The sequence below is a fragment of the Hyla sarda genome, chromosome 2, assembly GCF_029499605.1.
Source record: "Hyla sarda isolate aHylSar1 chromosome 2, aHylSar1.hap1, whole genome shotgun sequence".
Taxonomy (NCBI): domain Eukaryota; kingdom Metazoa; phylum Chordata; class Amphibia; order Anura; family Hylidae; genus Hyla; species Hyla sarda.
In genome coordinates, this window is record NC_079190.1 from 359,061,383 (window position 1) to 359,076,368 (window position 14,986).

General features: G+C 43.3%; 1 protein-coding gene across 3 annotated transcripts in view; it reads left to right on the top strand.

The window, feature by feature from the left end:
- The first annotated feature begins 1,186 nt into the window (after positions 1-1,186).
- LRIG2 (leucine rich repeats and immunoglobulin like domains 2) overlaps positions 1,187-14,986 on the top strand; it is an 88,250-nt gene continuing 74,450 nt past the window's right edge. For all 3 annotated transcript variants that reach the window (XM_056558311.1, XM_056558310.1, XM_056558309.1), the window contains exon 1: positions 1,187-1,512. In XM_056558311.1, the coding sequence (XP_056414286.1) occupies positions 1,337-1,512 (176 nt within the window). In that variant the 5' untranslated portion in view covers positions 1,187-1,336. The remainder of the gene's footprint in view (positions 1,513-14,986) is intronic.

Genomic DNA, 14,986 nt, shown 5'->3' on the forward strand with positions numbered 1-14,986 from the left:
AGGAACCACTGATCAATGTAAAAGATCAGTGTGTGCAGTGTTATAGCCCCATATGGGAGCTATAACACTGCAAAAAAAAGTGAAAAAAATAAAGTGAATAAATAGATCATTTAACCCCTTCCCTAATAAAAGTTTGAATCCCCCCCTTTCCCATAAAAAGAAAAAAAAACAGTAAATAAAAATAAACATATGTGGTATCGCCGCGTGCGGAAATATCCGAATTATAAAAATATATCGTTAATTAAACCGCACGGTCAATGGCGTACGCGCAAAAAAATTCCAAAGTCCAAAATAGTGTCTTTTTTGTCACTTTTTATATAATGAAAAAATTAATAATCAATAAGTCCTATGAATACAAAAATGGTACCGCTAAAAACTTCAGATCATGGCGCAAAAAAAATGAGCCCTAATACCTCCCCATACACGGAAAAATAAAAAAGTTATAGGGGTCAGAAGATGACAATCTTGAACGTATAAATTTTCCTGTATGTAGTTAGGATTTTTTCCGGAAGTATGACAATATCCAACCTATATAAGTAGGGTATCATTTTAATTGTATGGACCTACAGAATAAAGATGCGGTGTCATTTTTACTGAAAAATGTACTGTGTAGAAACGGAAGCCCCCAAAAGTTACAAAATGGCATTTAAAAAAAAAAAATTGTCTCACAATGATTTTTTTTTCCGTTTCGCCATAGATTTTTGGGTAAAATTACTGATGTCATTACAAAGTAGAATTGGTGGCGCAAAAAATAACCCATCATATGGATTTTTAGGTGCAAAAGTGAAAGAGTTATGATTTTTTAAATATAAGGAGGAAAAAAACGAAAATGCAGAAACGGAAAAACCCTGGGTCCTTAAGGGGTTAAAAAGACAGCAATAACACAGTGTAAATGCAACCTAGCAGTTAGATTCGCCTTTTAACCCATTGCAATTAATCAGAACTCAGCTTTGATTTAACCAGGGCAATATGAGAAATAAAAGTTGAATTGAAATTGGTTGCTGTGGGCAACAAATTGAATCTTACTAAAAGACAATACATTTTATATAAATCTTACTATGAGTGCAATAAATCGACCCCCCTCGCTATTCATAGAGCTTGTATTACTTGCCCTCAACCAAAATGGCGACCGAATTTTAACCCACGTCGGTGACGTAATTGCGCACAGTACGGCATGACGGAGGGAGCTCGTCTGTGTTGCTGCAGGCGGTACTACGGGTAGCTTGGGCGAACTGGCGATTACTGGGCCGCAGGATCCCGTCTACGTTTCCCGCTTGTTATCGGGACTGACTCCGCCGCTGTGAGGGCCCCGGCTGAGGAGCCGGAGGGAGAGAAGATGGCGCTTCTTGTGTGGCTGGGCTCGGCCATTCTCCTGCTAGCGACTGTGGCTTCCGCGGCCTCGGACCCTTCTTGCCCGGCTCCCTGCGTGTGTGAGGGCAGAATGCTGGACTGCAGCCGGAGGAGACTGGGCCGGCTCCCTGCAGCGCCGCTACCCGAGGGCATCACCAGCCTGTGAGTATTGTCCGTATATACGGGGAGTGTGAGCACGGGGGCCTGCTGGGAGCTGTGTAGTGGCCTGGTATATGTATGCACTAGTGTGGATACTGGTGTATATATGTACTAGTGTGTTACTGGTCTGCTGTATGCACTAGTGTGGATACTGGTGTATATATGTACTAGTGTGTTACTGGTCTGCTGTATGCACTAGTGTGGATACTGGTCTGGTGTATGCACTAGTGTGGATACTGGTCTGGTGTATGCACTAGTGTGTATACTGGTCTGGTGTATGCACTAGTGTGGATACTGGTCTGGTGTATGCACTAGTGTGGATACTGGTCTGGTGTATGCACTAGTGTGGATACTGGTCTGGTGTATGCACTAGTGTGGATACTGGTCTGGTGTATGCACTAGTGTGTATACTGGTCTGGTGTATGCACTAGTGTGGATACTGGTCTGGTGTATGCACTAGTGTGGATACTGGTCTGGTGTATGCACTAGTGTGGATACTGGTCTGGTGTATGCACTAGTGTGGATACTGGTCTGGTGTATGTACTAGTGTGGATACTGGTCTGGTGTATGTACTAGTGTGGATACTGGTCTGGTGTATGTACTAGTGTGTATACTGGTCTGGTGTATGTACTAGTGTGTATACTGGTCTGGTGTATGTATGTACTAGTGTGTATACTGGTCTGGTGTATGTATGTACTAGTGTGGATACTGGTCTGGTGTATGTATGTACTAGTGTGTATACTGGTCTGGTGTATGTATGTACTAGTGTGTATACTGGTCTGGTGTATGTATGTACTAGTGTGGATACTGGTCTGGTGTATGTATGTACTAGTGTGTATACTGGTCTGGTGTATGTATGTACTAGTGTGGATACTGGTGTATGTATGTACTAGTGTGGATACTGGTGTATGTATGTACTAGTGTGTATACTGGTCTGGTGTATGTATGTACTAGTGTGTATACTGGTCTGGTGTATGTATGTACTAGTGTGTATACTGGTCTGGCGTATGTATGCGCTAGTGTGTATACTGGTCTGGTGTATGTAGGTGCTGGTGTGGGTATACTGGTCTGGTGTATGTAGGTGCTGGTGTGGGCATACTGGCGTGTGTAGGTGCTGGTGTGGGCATACTGGCGTGTGTAGGTGCTGGTGTGGGCATACTGGCGTGTGTAGGTGCTGGTGTGGGCATACTGGCGTGTGTAGGTGCTGGTGTGGGCATACTGGCGTGTGTAGGTGCTGGTGTGGGCATACTGGCGTGTGTAGGTGCTGGTGTGGGCATACTGGCGTGTGTAGGTGCTGGTGTGGGCATACTGGCGTGTGTAGGTGCTGGTGTGGGCATACTGGCGTGTGTAGGTGCTGGTGTGGGCATACTGGCGTGTGTAGGTGCTGGTGTGGGCATACTGGCCTGGTGTATGTACAGTCATGGCCGTAAATGTTGGAACCTCTGAATTTTTTCTAGAAAATGAAATATTTCTCACAGAAAAGGATTGCAGTAACACATGTTTTGCTATACACACGTTTATTCCCTTTGTGCATATTGGAACTAAACCTAAAAAGGAGGGGAAAAAAAGCATATTGGACATAATGTCACACCAAACTCCAAAAATGGGCTGGACAAAATGATTGGCACCCTTAACTTAATATTTGGTTGCACACCCTTTGAAAGAAATAACTGAAATCAGTCGCTTCCTTCAACCATCAATAAGCTCCTTACACCTCTCAGCCGGAATGTTGGACCACTCTTCACACTCTTCATTTGCAAACTGCTCCAGGTCTCTCTTATTGGGAGGCGCCTTTTCCCAACAGCAATTTTAAGATCTCTCCACAGGTGTTCAATGGGATTTAGATCTGGACTCATTGCTGACCACTTCAGAACTCTCCAGCGCTTTGTTGCCATCCATTTCTGGGTGCTTTTTGGACATATGTTTGGGGTCATTGTCCTGCTGGAAGACCCAAGATCTCGGATGCAAACCCAGCTTTCTGACACCGGGCTGTACAGTCCGACCCAAAATCTGTTGGTTATCCCCAGATTTCATGATGCCTTGTACACATTCAAGGCACCCAGTGGCAGCAAAACAACCCCAAAACATTATTGAACCTCCACCATTCACTGTAGGTACTGTGTTCTCTTCTTTGTAGGCCTCATTCTGTTTTCGGTAAACGGAAGAATGATGTGCTTTACCAAAAAGCTCTATCTTGGTCTCATCTGTCCACAAAATGTTTTCCCAGAAGGATTTTGGCTTATTCAAGTTCATTTTGGCAAAATGTAGTCTTGCTTTTTAATGTCTCTGTGTCAGCAGTGGGGTCCTCCTGGGTCTTCTGCCATAGCATTTCATTTAAATGTTGACGGATAGTTCACACTGACACTGATGCTCCCTGAGCCTGCAGGACAGCTTGAATATCTTTGGAACTTGTTTGGGGCTGCTTATCCACCATCCAGACTATCCTGCATTGACACCTTTCATCAATTTTTCTCTTCCATCCATGCCCAGGGAGATTAGCTACAGTGCCATGGATGCAAACTTCTTGATAATGTTGGGCACTGTGGACAAAGGCAAATCTAAAAGGGCGCCAATAATTTTGTCCAGCCCATTTCTGGAGTTTGGTGTGACATTATGTCTAATTTGCTTTTTTCCTTCCTTTTTTGGTTTAGTTCCAATACACACAAAGGGAAAAAACGTGTATAGCAAAACATGTGTCACTGCAATCCTTTTCTGTGAGAAATACTTCATTTTCTTGAAAAATTTCAGGGGTGCCAACATTTACGTTTGCGTGTGTGTGTACTAGTGTGCGTACTGGGCTGGTGTATGTGTGTGTACTGGGCTGGCGTATGTGTGTGTATTCTGGCGTTACTGTTCTGGTGGGTGTGTACTCAGGTTCTGATTGGTTTTCTGGCTTCTTTGATTATTTTTGGGCAAAAATTGTTCTTTATACTCCTCTCCCTCGGTGACGTAGGATGTTGGAAGGTCATTTGTGGCTGTCCTTCATTTCAACCCAAAACTGCCTGCTAATATATCTGTTGGGAGAGCGCTGAACCCCATTCAATCTAGTCACCCAAACTGAGTCTCCTAGTGCTCAACTTTTGGCCCAGGCTGAAAGTTCTGGTCTTCTGCCTTTTTTCAGTCAGGCCAAAAGTTGGATACATTGGGAAATGTACTTAGACCCCTCAGTATGTACTTAGACTCCGCTCAGGTCATTGAATTGAATGACATCTGGCATTAGATTTTGAGTTTCTCCCGCCGGATCTGTACTACAGAGGCAGAAAACTTGGCGTGAATGCATCCTTATTTTCAGATTGGCTCTACTGGGTTAATGTAGTCTAATATTGCTGTATGAGACAAAACCTTTTAGGTGTGTGCCCAAACGGAATGAATGTGTTGGGGTTATGTACGTGGAAAATCTGCAGCATTTGCAAACTGAATTCTATTTTAAGAACATTCTGTGGGGAAAAATCCACGCTGAAATGAACCTGCAGTACAGATTCCATATTCATAGCACAACCATTTGTGTTGACAGACACTCTGTGGATTTTCCCCACAGGCTTCAGTGGGGAATTCAAAATGTACAACACGGTTTACCGGTTCATACCAAATACCGACATTTTGGTGCTGCACGATATGAATTTTAACCCATACCGCAATACCGGTTGGGCCCCTCCCCCTCGGGAATGAATGAATTATCAGCCCAGCGCTGCGTTGTCCCCACATCGGGGAACTAATCACAAGTCACCCGCGAGCACTGTTCTGCCCCCCAATTATCAGCCCAGCGATGTCCCCATCGGGGTAAATACTGATATGTCGCTCGCATGCGCTGCCCTCCTCATCCTCATGTTTGTTGTGGCGCCGGCGCTGACACTCTTAATCAGTGGTCTTCAACCTGCCAATCTCCAGATGTTGCAAAACTACAACTCTCAGCATGCCCGGACAGCCGTTGGCTGTCCGGGCATGCTGGGAGTTGTAGTTTTGCAACATCTGGAGGTCGGCAGGTTGAAGACCACTGCTCTATATTGTGTGGTATCCCTATGCCCGGGCTGCAAAAAATAGACAAAATAAACTTTAACTCTCCTCCCGTTGGTCCGGTACCTGCCTCATCTGCTTCCTAGTGAATGGAACGTCGGACAGCCGTCAGTCTATCACAAAATAAACTCACGCATGTTCCAACTTTGGCCTTACGCTAGGGTAGAGAATGTCGGACAGCCGTCAGTCTGTCACCGGCCGCAGCGATGTTCTGCCTCGGCCGCTGATAGGCTGAGCCCACTGTCATGTAAGAAGCCGCCCAGAGCTTCGTACATGACAGTGGGTTCAGCCTATCAGCGGCCGAGGCGGAACATCGCTGCAGTCGGTGATAGACTGACGGCTGTCCGACGTTCTCTACCCTAGCGTAAGGCCGATGTAGGAACATGCGTGATTTTATTTTGTTTACCTTGTGTTTCGCCATCGGCGGCAACAAACAGCACGAGGAGGGCAGCGGGTGACATGTGAGTATTTACCCCGATGGGGGCAGCGCTTGGCTGATTGATTCTTGTTGGAATAGTGCAGCGCTGGGCTGATAATTAATTTGGGGGGGGGGGGGGAAATACCGTTATATACTGTGGAACCACCGAAAGTTACAAAAATACCGTGATATGCAGATTTGGTCATACCGCCCAGCCACATATATATATATATATATATATATATATATATATATATATATATATAAATAATATGGGGAGATTTATTAAAACCTGTGCAGAGGAAGAGTGCCACAGCTGCCAAGACCAAGATCGCGCTAGCCTTGGCAGCATTAACCCCATAGATGTCGTGATCAGTACTGATTATGGCTTCTATGGGATTGACAGAGGGAGGGGGCTCCCCCTGTCCCCCCAATGGCAACCCTACAATGCGATTGGGGGGTCCTGATAATTACTGTTGCAGCAGGGGGCCAGCTGATGACCTCCTGTCTGCCTAGTACGACAGCCTGTGATGTCCAGCCATAGGCTGGATCGGTCAGGCTGGGGGTCGGTGTAATAGTTATGCTGTGCTGCAGTACAGATCAACTGTAGTATCGTCGTAATCGTACCGACACACAGAACAAAGATCATCTTTTTACCGCACTTTGAATGCCATAAAAATATTATGAAAAAATCTAGAAACATTCCAATTTTTCACAATATTTTGCAGTTTTTCACAAAAAATGCTGCATGTATCGACAAATTTACCACTAATATGGTTTCCATTATGTAACGGACCATGTGGCTCAGTTTTCTGTCAAACGAAGCTCCAATGCAATTGTCAACCTAGCCGCCAAAGTTAGAGATTCAGTCGGGGTTCTACAGCCACTGGGATAATTGTAGGCTGAACGCAACCAAACGCCATCATGTCCACTGGATCCGCTGCTTATGTCTCCGCCCACCATTCCTTGACTGCTTTTTTCTTATACTATGTACATAATTGAGGGAACTGAACTCCCTGAAGAACGTTGATATAAAACATTAAATATTTCAGCTCAGTGACCATGTGTCAGCTGTCGGGTCTGTTTTGAGTGAGTTGTCTTGATTTTGACAGCTCTCCCAAATGCTGTTTTAGAGAGAGTTTAGTTAACTCCTCGAGGACGCGCCCTAGTTTGGCACTTAATGATGCAGTAATTTTTTTTTTCTTTTCTCCGTAGCCTTATGGGGGCTTGTTTTCCTGCAATACAAAGAAGGCATTTTGGGCTACCTATAAAGTGTTGTTTTTTTTTTTTATTAGGAGGGACCAATAGCAGATCCACCATTTGTTTTGGTTTTTTTGTTTGACATTTACTATGTAGTTTGAGTGATGTGATTTCTTTTTTTTTTTTTGCAGATTGTCATGATTATGGCAATAGCAAATTTATCTATTTATGGGTGCGTTCACACGGAGTAAATGGAAAGTAATTCACGCTGAAAAATTTCTGGGCGGAAATGTTTTTTTTTTTCGCACGAAATTCGTCCGGACATGGGGGAGAAAGAAGTGAAGGTTTTTTTTTTTTTTCAGCCATTTCCGCGCGAAAACGATGTCGGGCGGAATTTTTTTTTTTTACCATTGGCTTCAATTGATTTCTGCTAGCGGATTCAACTTGAAGAATGAACATGTTCTTTCTTAAAGCGGAACGGAATTCAGTGTCGGAATTCTGCTAGCAGAATTTCCACAGTGTGAACAGGCCAGCAGAAATAACATTAAAGTCAGTGGGCAGAGGAGATGTGCATTCATTTGTAGCGGAGAATTCAAGAGGAATTACTCGAGTAAATTCCTCTTGAATTACTCCGTGTGAACGCACCCTATTTCTGATATTTAGCTTGTTTTGTGTTTGGGAGGTTAAACCGTGTTATCCATACAGGATAGATATACGTAATCATTTTATTGAACTCTGATAGTGGTCTTTATAGTTTGCCGATGAATTACATTTTAAAGGGGCGTTCTCAACTCAAAAAATTATCGATCCAACCTCTGTTTACAAGAACAGCAGTGAAAAGTTTGGTGCATGTGTAGTCAGCACTGCATTCTGTTTGGGGCTTCTGAACATTATTATCCTGTCTGCTGTATAGGGGTTGACTTTTTAAGTTAAGAAAACCCCTCTGAAGGAAAAAATGATTTTTGTTATTTTGTATCCGGTTCTTAAAATATATTTTTTCTATTATTCTTAAACCTTTTTTGAACAATAAACTTTTTTGGCCCAGTAGAAATTTTGAACGTGATTATGATCACCCATATAACAGCCTGAAATCCTTCTGTATTCTAGTGTATTATTCCTGTCATGATAAAACTGATAATTTATTTTACGAACAAATCTACAGTGAAACAAAAGAAAATTGGGGGAACAACTTTTAGGGTCTTCCGTATCTGCACTTTTTGGTAAAAATTGCATGTTTTTGTTCTGTAGTCCCTTACGATTACATTGATCCTCATCTTATGTAGTTTTCTTTATTTCTACTACTTTTTGTATGAAAATTAGTATGCTTAAAATTGTCCTCCTCTGACCCCTATAAGACTTATATTTTTCTGTATATGGGGCTGTATGATTAATATTTATCTGTATATGGGGCTCTAATGTGTGCCAAAATTGTTTCAAAGACTGACATTAAATGGGTACTCCGTCCTAGACATCTTATCCCCTAGGGGATAAGATGTCTGATCGCGGGGGTTCCCACGCGAGCTCTCTTGCAGCCCCCCCGAGTCATCACTGCACGGTGCTAAGTTTGCTCTGTGCGTACAGGGGCCGTATCGTGACGTCACGCCTCCTCCCATAGATTTGCATTGAGGGGGCAGAGCGAAGCCGACACGATACTCCAGCCCCTGTATCATGAGTATCACGCACAGAGCAAACTTAGCTATGTTCAGTGATGGCTCGGGGGGCTGCAAGAGAGATTGCAGGGGTCCCCAGCAGCGGGACCCCCACGTTAAGACATCCTTTGGATAGGGGATAAGAGGTCTAGGGCGGAGTACCCCTTTAAACTGTTGTGATGGGAAAAGTATATCTGGGACATATTAGGCTGCATGCAAACTATAATTTTGAGGTATGGCAGCCAGATCCAACAGGGGAATTTAGAAACCGGCGGTTGCCATATTGCAGCTGGACCCGCACCATCCCAGCTGACTGTAGTAACTATCTGATTCCGTGTGGTGCAGGACCAATGGGCAAATGGCAGCAGCCGGTTTTTAAATTCTAAGACTAGCCGCCATTTCCCAAAAGTGAACCCTTAAAGGGTTGCCTTGGCAGCTTCACCGTGCAGTTGTCTTCCTATACCAGTATCAGATTAAGCAGGAAAAAAGAACTGGAAACCCTATTTGGCTGGGTTCACATTATGTTTTAAGCAATACGGGCCATAATACGGCTGTGGGGAACGAAAACTGGGTGCTCTCTTATCCGGCCCATACAGTCATGTCCGTAAATGTTGGCACCCCTGAAATTTTTCTAGAAAATGAAGTATTTCCTCACAGAAAAGGATTGCAGTAACACATATTTTGCTCTACACATGTTTATTCCCTTTGTGTGTATTGGAACTAAACCAAAAAGGAGAAAAAAAAAGCAAATTGGACATAATGTCACACCAAACTCCAAAAATGGGCTGGACAAAATTATTGGCACCCTTAACTTAATACTTAACCCTTTGGAAAAAATAACTGAAATCAGTTGCTTCCTATAACAACCATTAAGCTTCTTACACCTATCAGCCGAAATGTTGGACCACTCTTCCATTGCAAACTGCTCCAGGTCTCTCTTATTGGAAGGGCGCCTTTTCCCATCAAGAATTTTAAGATCTCTCCACCGGTGGCGTCCTCCTGAGCTTTCACTGTGCGCACTGACGTAGACGTCACGTCACTCGTCATTGCGCACAGCGTAACGCAGGACGCAGCATGAGCCAGAAGTAGCGTGGACCCCGGGCCCTGGGAACAGGTAATTATAAATCCGGCAATGGGGCTTGGGCAGTGCGGTGCGGCAGGTCGGGCAGTTGCGGTGCGGGGGGGTGGGGCATTAACGGCTTATCGGCAAGGTAATTGCCGATACCGATAATGTCCAAAATCGTGATTATCGGCCGATAATATCGGCCAAACCGATAATCGGACGATCCTTACCAAAATCCCTTGATAATCCTCAGATTTCATGATGCTTTGCACACATTCAAGGCACCCAGTGCCAGAGGCAGCAAAACATCCCCAAAACATCATTGAACCTCCACCATATTTCACTGTAGGTACTGTGCTCTTTTCTTTGTAGGCCTCATTCCGTTTTCGGTAAACAGAAGAATGACGTGCTTTACCAAAAAGTTCTATCTTGGTCTCATCTGTCCACAAGACGTTTTCCCAGAAGGATTTTGGCTTACTCAAGTTAATTTTGGCAAAATGTAGTCTTGCTTTTTTATGTCTGTCAGCGGTGGGGTCCTCCTGGGTCTCCTGCCATAGCGTTTTGTTTCATTTAAATGTCAACAGATAGTTCACGCTGACACTGATGCTCCCTGAGCCTGCAGGACAGCTTGAATATCTTTGGAACTTGTTTGGGGCTGCTTATCCACCATCCAGACTATCCTGCATTGACACCTTTCATCAATTTTTCTATTCCGTCCATGCCCAAGGAGATTAGCTACAGTGCAATGGGTTGCTAACTTCTTGATAATGTTGCGCACTGTGGACAAAAGCAAATCTAGATCTTTGGAGATGGACTTGTAACCTTAAGATTGTTTAATTTTTTCCACAATTTTGGTTCCCAGACAGTTCTCTCCTCCTCTTTCTGTTGTCCATGCTTAGTGTGGCACACACAGACACACAATGCAAAGACTAAGTGAACTTCTCTCCTTTTTATCTGCTTTCAGGTATGTTTTTTTTATTGCCCACACCTGTTATTTGCCCCATGTGAGTTTAAAGGTGCATCACATGCTTGAAACAATCTTATTTTTTCACAATTTTGAAAGGGTGCCAACAATTTTGTCCAGACCATTTTTGGAGTTTAGTGTGACATTATGTCCAATTAGCTTTTTTTCCTCCCTTTTTTTGGTTTAGTTCCAATACACAGAAAGGGAATAAACATGTGTAGAGCAAAACCTGTTACTGCAATCCTTTTCTGTGAGAAATACTTCATTTTCTAGAAAAATTTCAGGGGTGCCAACATTTACGACCATGATTGTATGTAATACATTTCAATGAGCCGATTGGAGTGAAATATTGACCCCGGTCGGCTCAATTTTGCCCTGTATGTGGTTTTCCCACCGGACCTAAAACTGTGGAACACCATGGTTTTAGGTCCGGTGGGAAAACCGCATATGGAGCAAAAATGAGCCGACTGGAGTCAACATTTCACTCCAGTCGGCTCATTGAAATGCATTACATACGGCCGGATACGGGATTGCCCGGTTTTCGCTCTCCGTAGCCTTATAAGGTCCTGTATTGCTTAAAATGTAATGTGACCCCAGCCTTAGATTGAATAGCTCTTTATGCAGGTAGACCTTCCAAATATGATCTGCTTCATAAGCAGGAGGATAGGCAATAACTGAAGCTAAACAAAGTGGTGGCGCTTTTTAATATACATTGGCACAAATGTACTAAGGCTTCTGTGCTGTAAGTTTGTCCTCAAGCTGCCCGAAAAAAACGCACCTTATTCCACAAAGGGGGGGGGGGGGGCTTATTAGAAAAAGGATGTGACATGGCTGGAAGGGAAGCATGGCCAAAATTGTGATGCTGTGCACAAATGTTGGCACGCTGTTTTGGCCAAAATTAAATTGGTTTAAACTTACAACAGATATAAAAAAAACATACCGTATGCACCAGTTTGATCAGACTGCTTTGACTCAATTTGATAAATCTGGTTCATTTGAAGAATGTCTGTTTGCACTAAGTATTAGACAACATAGTAAATTTGGGCAAGAACAGTTTTTTTTTTAAATGTTTGTATCTGAAATATCAAGACAATTGTGTCTAGTCAGTCCTTGTAATAAACGTAACATGGGCATCACTACTAGCTCTCCTGAGATGAGTTTTCCACAGTGTATCTTGGTAGCACAGATGAGCACAAACTATGTAGCCTGGAGTCCAGACTGAATAGCTCAGTTGTCTGCACTGGAACCAATTCTAGGCATACAATATACAGTGATCCCTCAACTTACAATGGCCTCAACATACAATAGTTTCAACATACAATGGTCTTTTCTGGACCATCGTAAGTTGAAACCAGACTCAACATACAATGCCAAGGACAGTCCAGATCTGTGAAACGTGTCAATGGCCGGAAGAACCGACCAATCAAAATGGGCATTCACTGGTAAAACCCCTGTATTACTGAAGCGTATGCACTGACTGGTGTCTGGTAGCGCCACCTACAGTACAGAGTGGTATTACATGTTCTGTACACTTTACCTGTACCAGGGTTAGCTGCTCCTTTGGACACCAGGTGAGGGTGACTCCATTCCTTTTTTTTTTTTTTTTTTTTTTTTTTTTTTTTTAGAAGCTCCTGTCCTCTACATAGACCAGTGTTTCCCAAGCAGGGTGGCCCCAGCTGTTGCAAAACTACAACTCCCAGCATGCCCGAACAGCCTTTGGCTGTCCGGGCATGCTGGGAGTTGTAGTTTTGCAACAGCTGGAGGCTCCCTGCTTGGGAAACACTGACATAGACAGTGATTACAGTTCCCAGTAGATCTTTCTTTCTTTTATATGTAAAGACTTGCTTTATCTATATTAGTTATCTACTTATTTTTCTTTAATCCTCACTTTTTTTCTTATTTTTGGATGACATTTTGGGGCTTCAGAACCAATTACCAGATTTCCATAGAGTTCTGGTCTCAACATACAATGGTCGTCTCAGAACCAATTAATATTGTAACTTGAGGGACCACTGTAATTCCATAATATGAAGTGTTCTTTTCTCCACCCATTCATGTGTGTTGTCTTCTGAAATGCATTGTGTGTGGTGTTAGTACAGTGATTCACTTTGCTTATGGTCATGTGAGTCTGCAGGTTTAGAAACACGACATTGAATAAACTGCCTGGTATTAGTTTCTCAGAGTAAATAGTCAGCCTGTGAGTAATTCACACCTACATAAGTACACCACAGGGGTGAAAGAAAGCCAGAGCCTGTATGAGAATTCTACGGGATGTTTGCCTGTATTAAGTTTTTTATAGGACTTTTTTTTTCTTGTATTTGCAGTTATGTTTGGCTTATCTTACACGTGTGATGTGTAGACATGTGCGTGAAATTTCTACATACACATTAGGTTTATAAGGCATATATGATGTATCATTAGCTACCTTACTTTTCTGTGCTAAAATGCATTTAAGGGGTATTCCGAGTAAAATGAAAATATTCTTTATCCATAGGATAGGAGATATGTTTGAGACATTTGGGTGCTTCGCCCGCTTTTTTTAATGAGTTTCAACTTGCACATTTGTGCCTCTATCTATAGACCTGCTGAAGAGTACAGCTCTTTCTTTGGCAGCTCCATAGACAATGCTTGTAGTGGCAGTGCACAAACATTATATGCCACTCTTTTCAAGCAAAGTAGTCAGGACCAGTTCTGGAGATAGGACAACCATGTGATCTGACACTTATTCCCTATCCTATGGATTGCACTGTAATATAGTTTACAGAGGTGTGGAAATTAGAAGAAAAAAGTGTCCAAGGGACTAAAGCAGAACACAATCTACTTGTCCCTCAAGAATATCCACTTGTCCTGGTAGATAAATAATTTCAACCAAAATAGTACATAAATAAGGTCTGTCTTAGTCTCTGCACTTTCGTTTTTTCCTCCTCATCCTATAAGCCATAACTCAGATTTTTCCATCTACAGACCCATATGAGGCTTGTTTTTTGCGGGGCCAAGTATACTTTGTAATAACACCTTTCATTTTTCCATAACTTATGCTCTGAAACCAATAAAAATATTTGTGAGGTGAAATAAAAAAATTACAAATTTCACGTTTTTTTTTTAAGCGTCTCTTTTCAATTCCCCACAAAAATATGTATTCGGTTACACTGTACATTTTATGGTAAAATAAATGGTGTCATTACAAAGTACAATTGGTCAAGCTAAAAACAAGCCCCCATATGAGTCTGGGGATGGAAAAATAAGTGATACAGGATAGGGGATAAGATGTCTGATCCCAAGCGGCGGGACCCCCGTGATCTAGGCTGCGGCATTTCAGACATCCGGTGCATGGAGCGAACTTCGTTGTCTGGTGATGCGGAGGCTCGTGATGTCATGGTCCCGCCCTGCTTGTGACGTCACGGCCATGCCCCCTCAATGCAAGCCTATGGGAGGGGCGTGACGGTTGTCAAGTCCCCTCCCATAGCATTGCATAGAGGGGCGTGGCTGTGACATCACGAGGGGGGCGTGACCGTGAGGTCACGAGCATCCGGCGCTGCACTTGACACTCTAAACGAATGCCGGGTGCAGCAGGAAGATTGCGGGGGTCCTTAGTGGCGGGACCCCTGCAATCAGATATCTTATCCCCTATCCTTTGGATAGGTGATAAGATGCCTAGGGTCCGAGTACCCCTTTAAGGCACAAATAAGCTAAGGAGGCAGGGGAGCTTACCAAGCAGTCTCCCCACCTCCATTTTGCGCAGCAGTGCCATAGCAATTCTGCTCCCGGGAGGGATAACGTCTGCTGGACAGAATTCTGTAAGTGATACCTTTTTTTATTAAAGGGGTACTTCTTTTAAATCAACTGGTGACAAAAAGTTAAACATATTTGTAAATTACTTCTATTAAAAAATCTTAATCCTTCCTGTACTTATTAGCTGCTGAATACTACAGAGGAAATTATTTTCTTTTCTGATGACATCACGACCACAGTTCTCTCTGCTGACATTATTATAATAATGCCTTATTTATTGTTGTCCTTAGTGGGATTTGAACCCAAGTCCCCAGCACTGAAAGGCAGCAGTGCTAACCACTGAGCCACCATGCTGCGCTTAGCATACATCTGCTATGCATGGTTGCTAAAATGGACAGAGATGTCAGCAGAGAGCACTGTGCTCGTGATGTCATCAG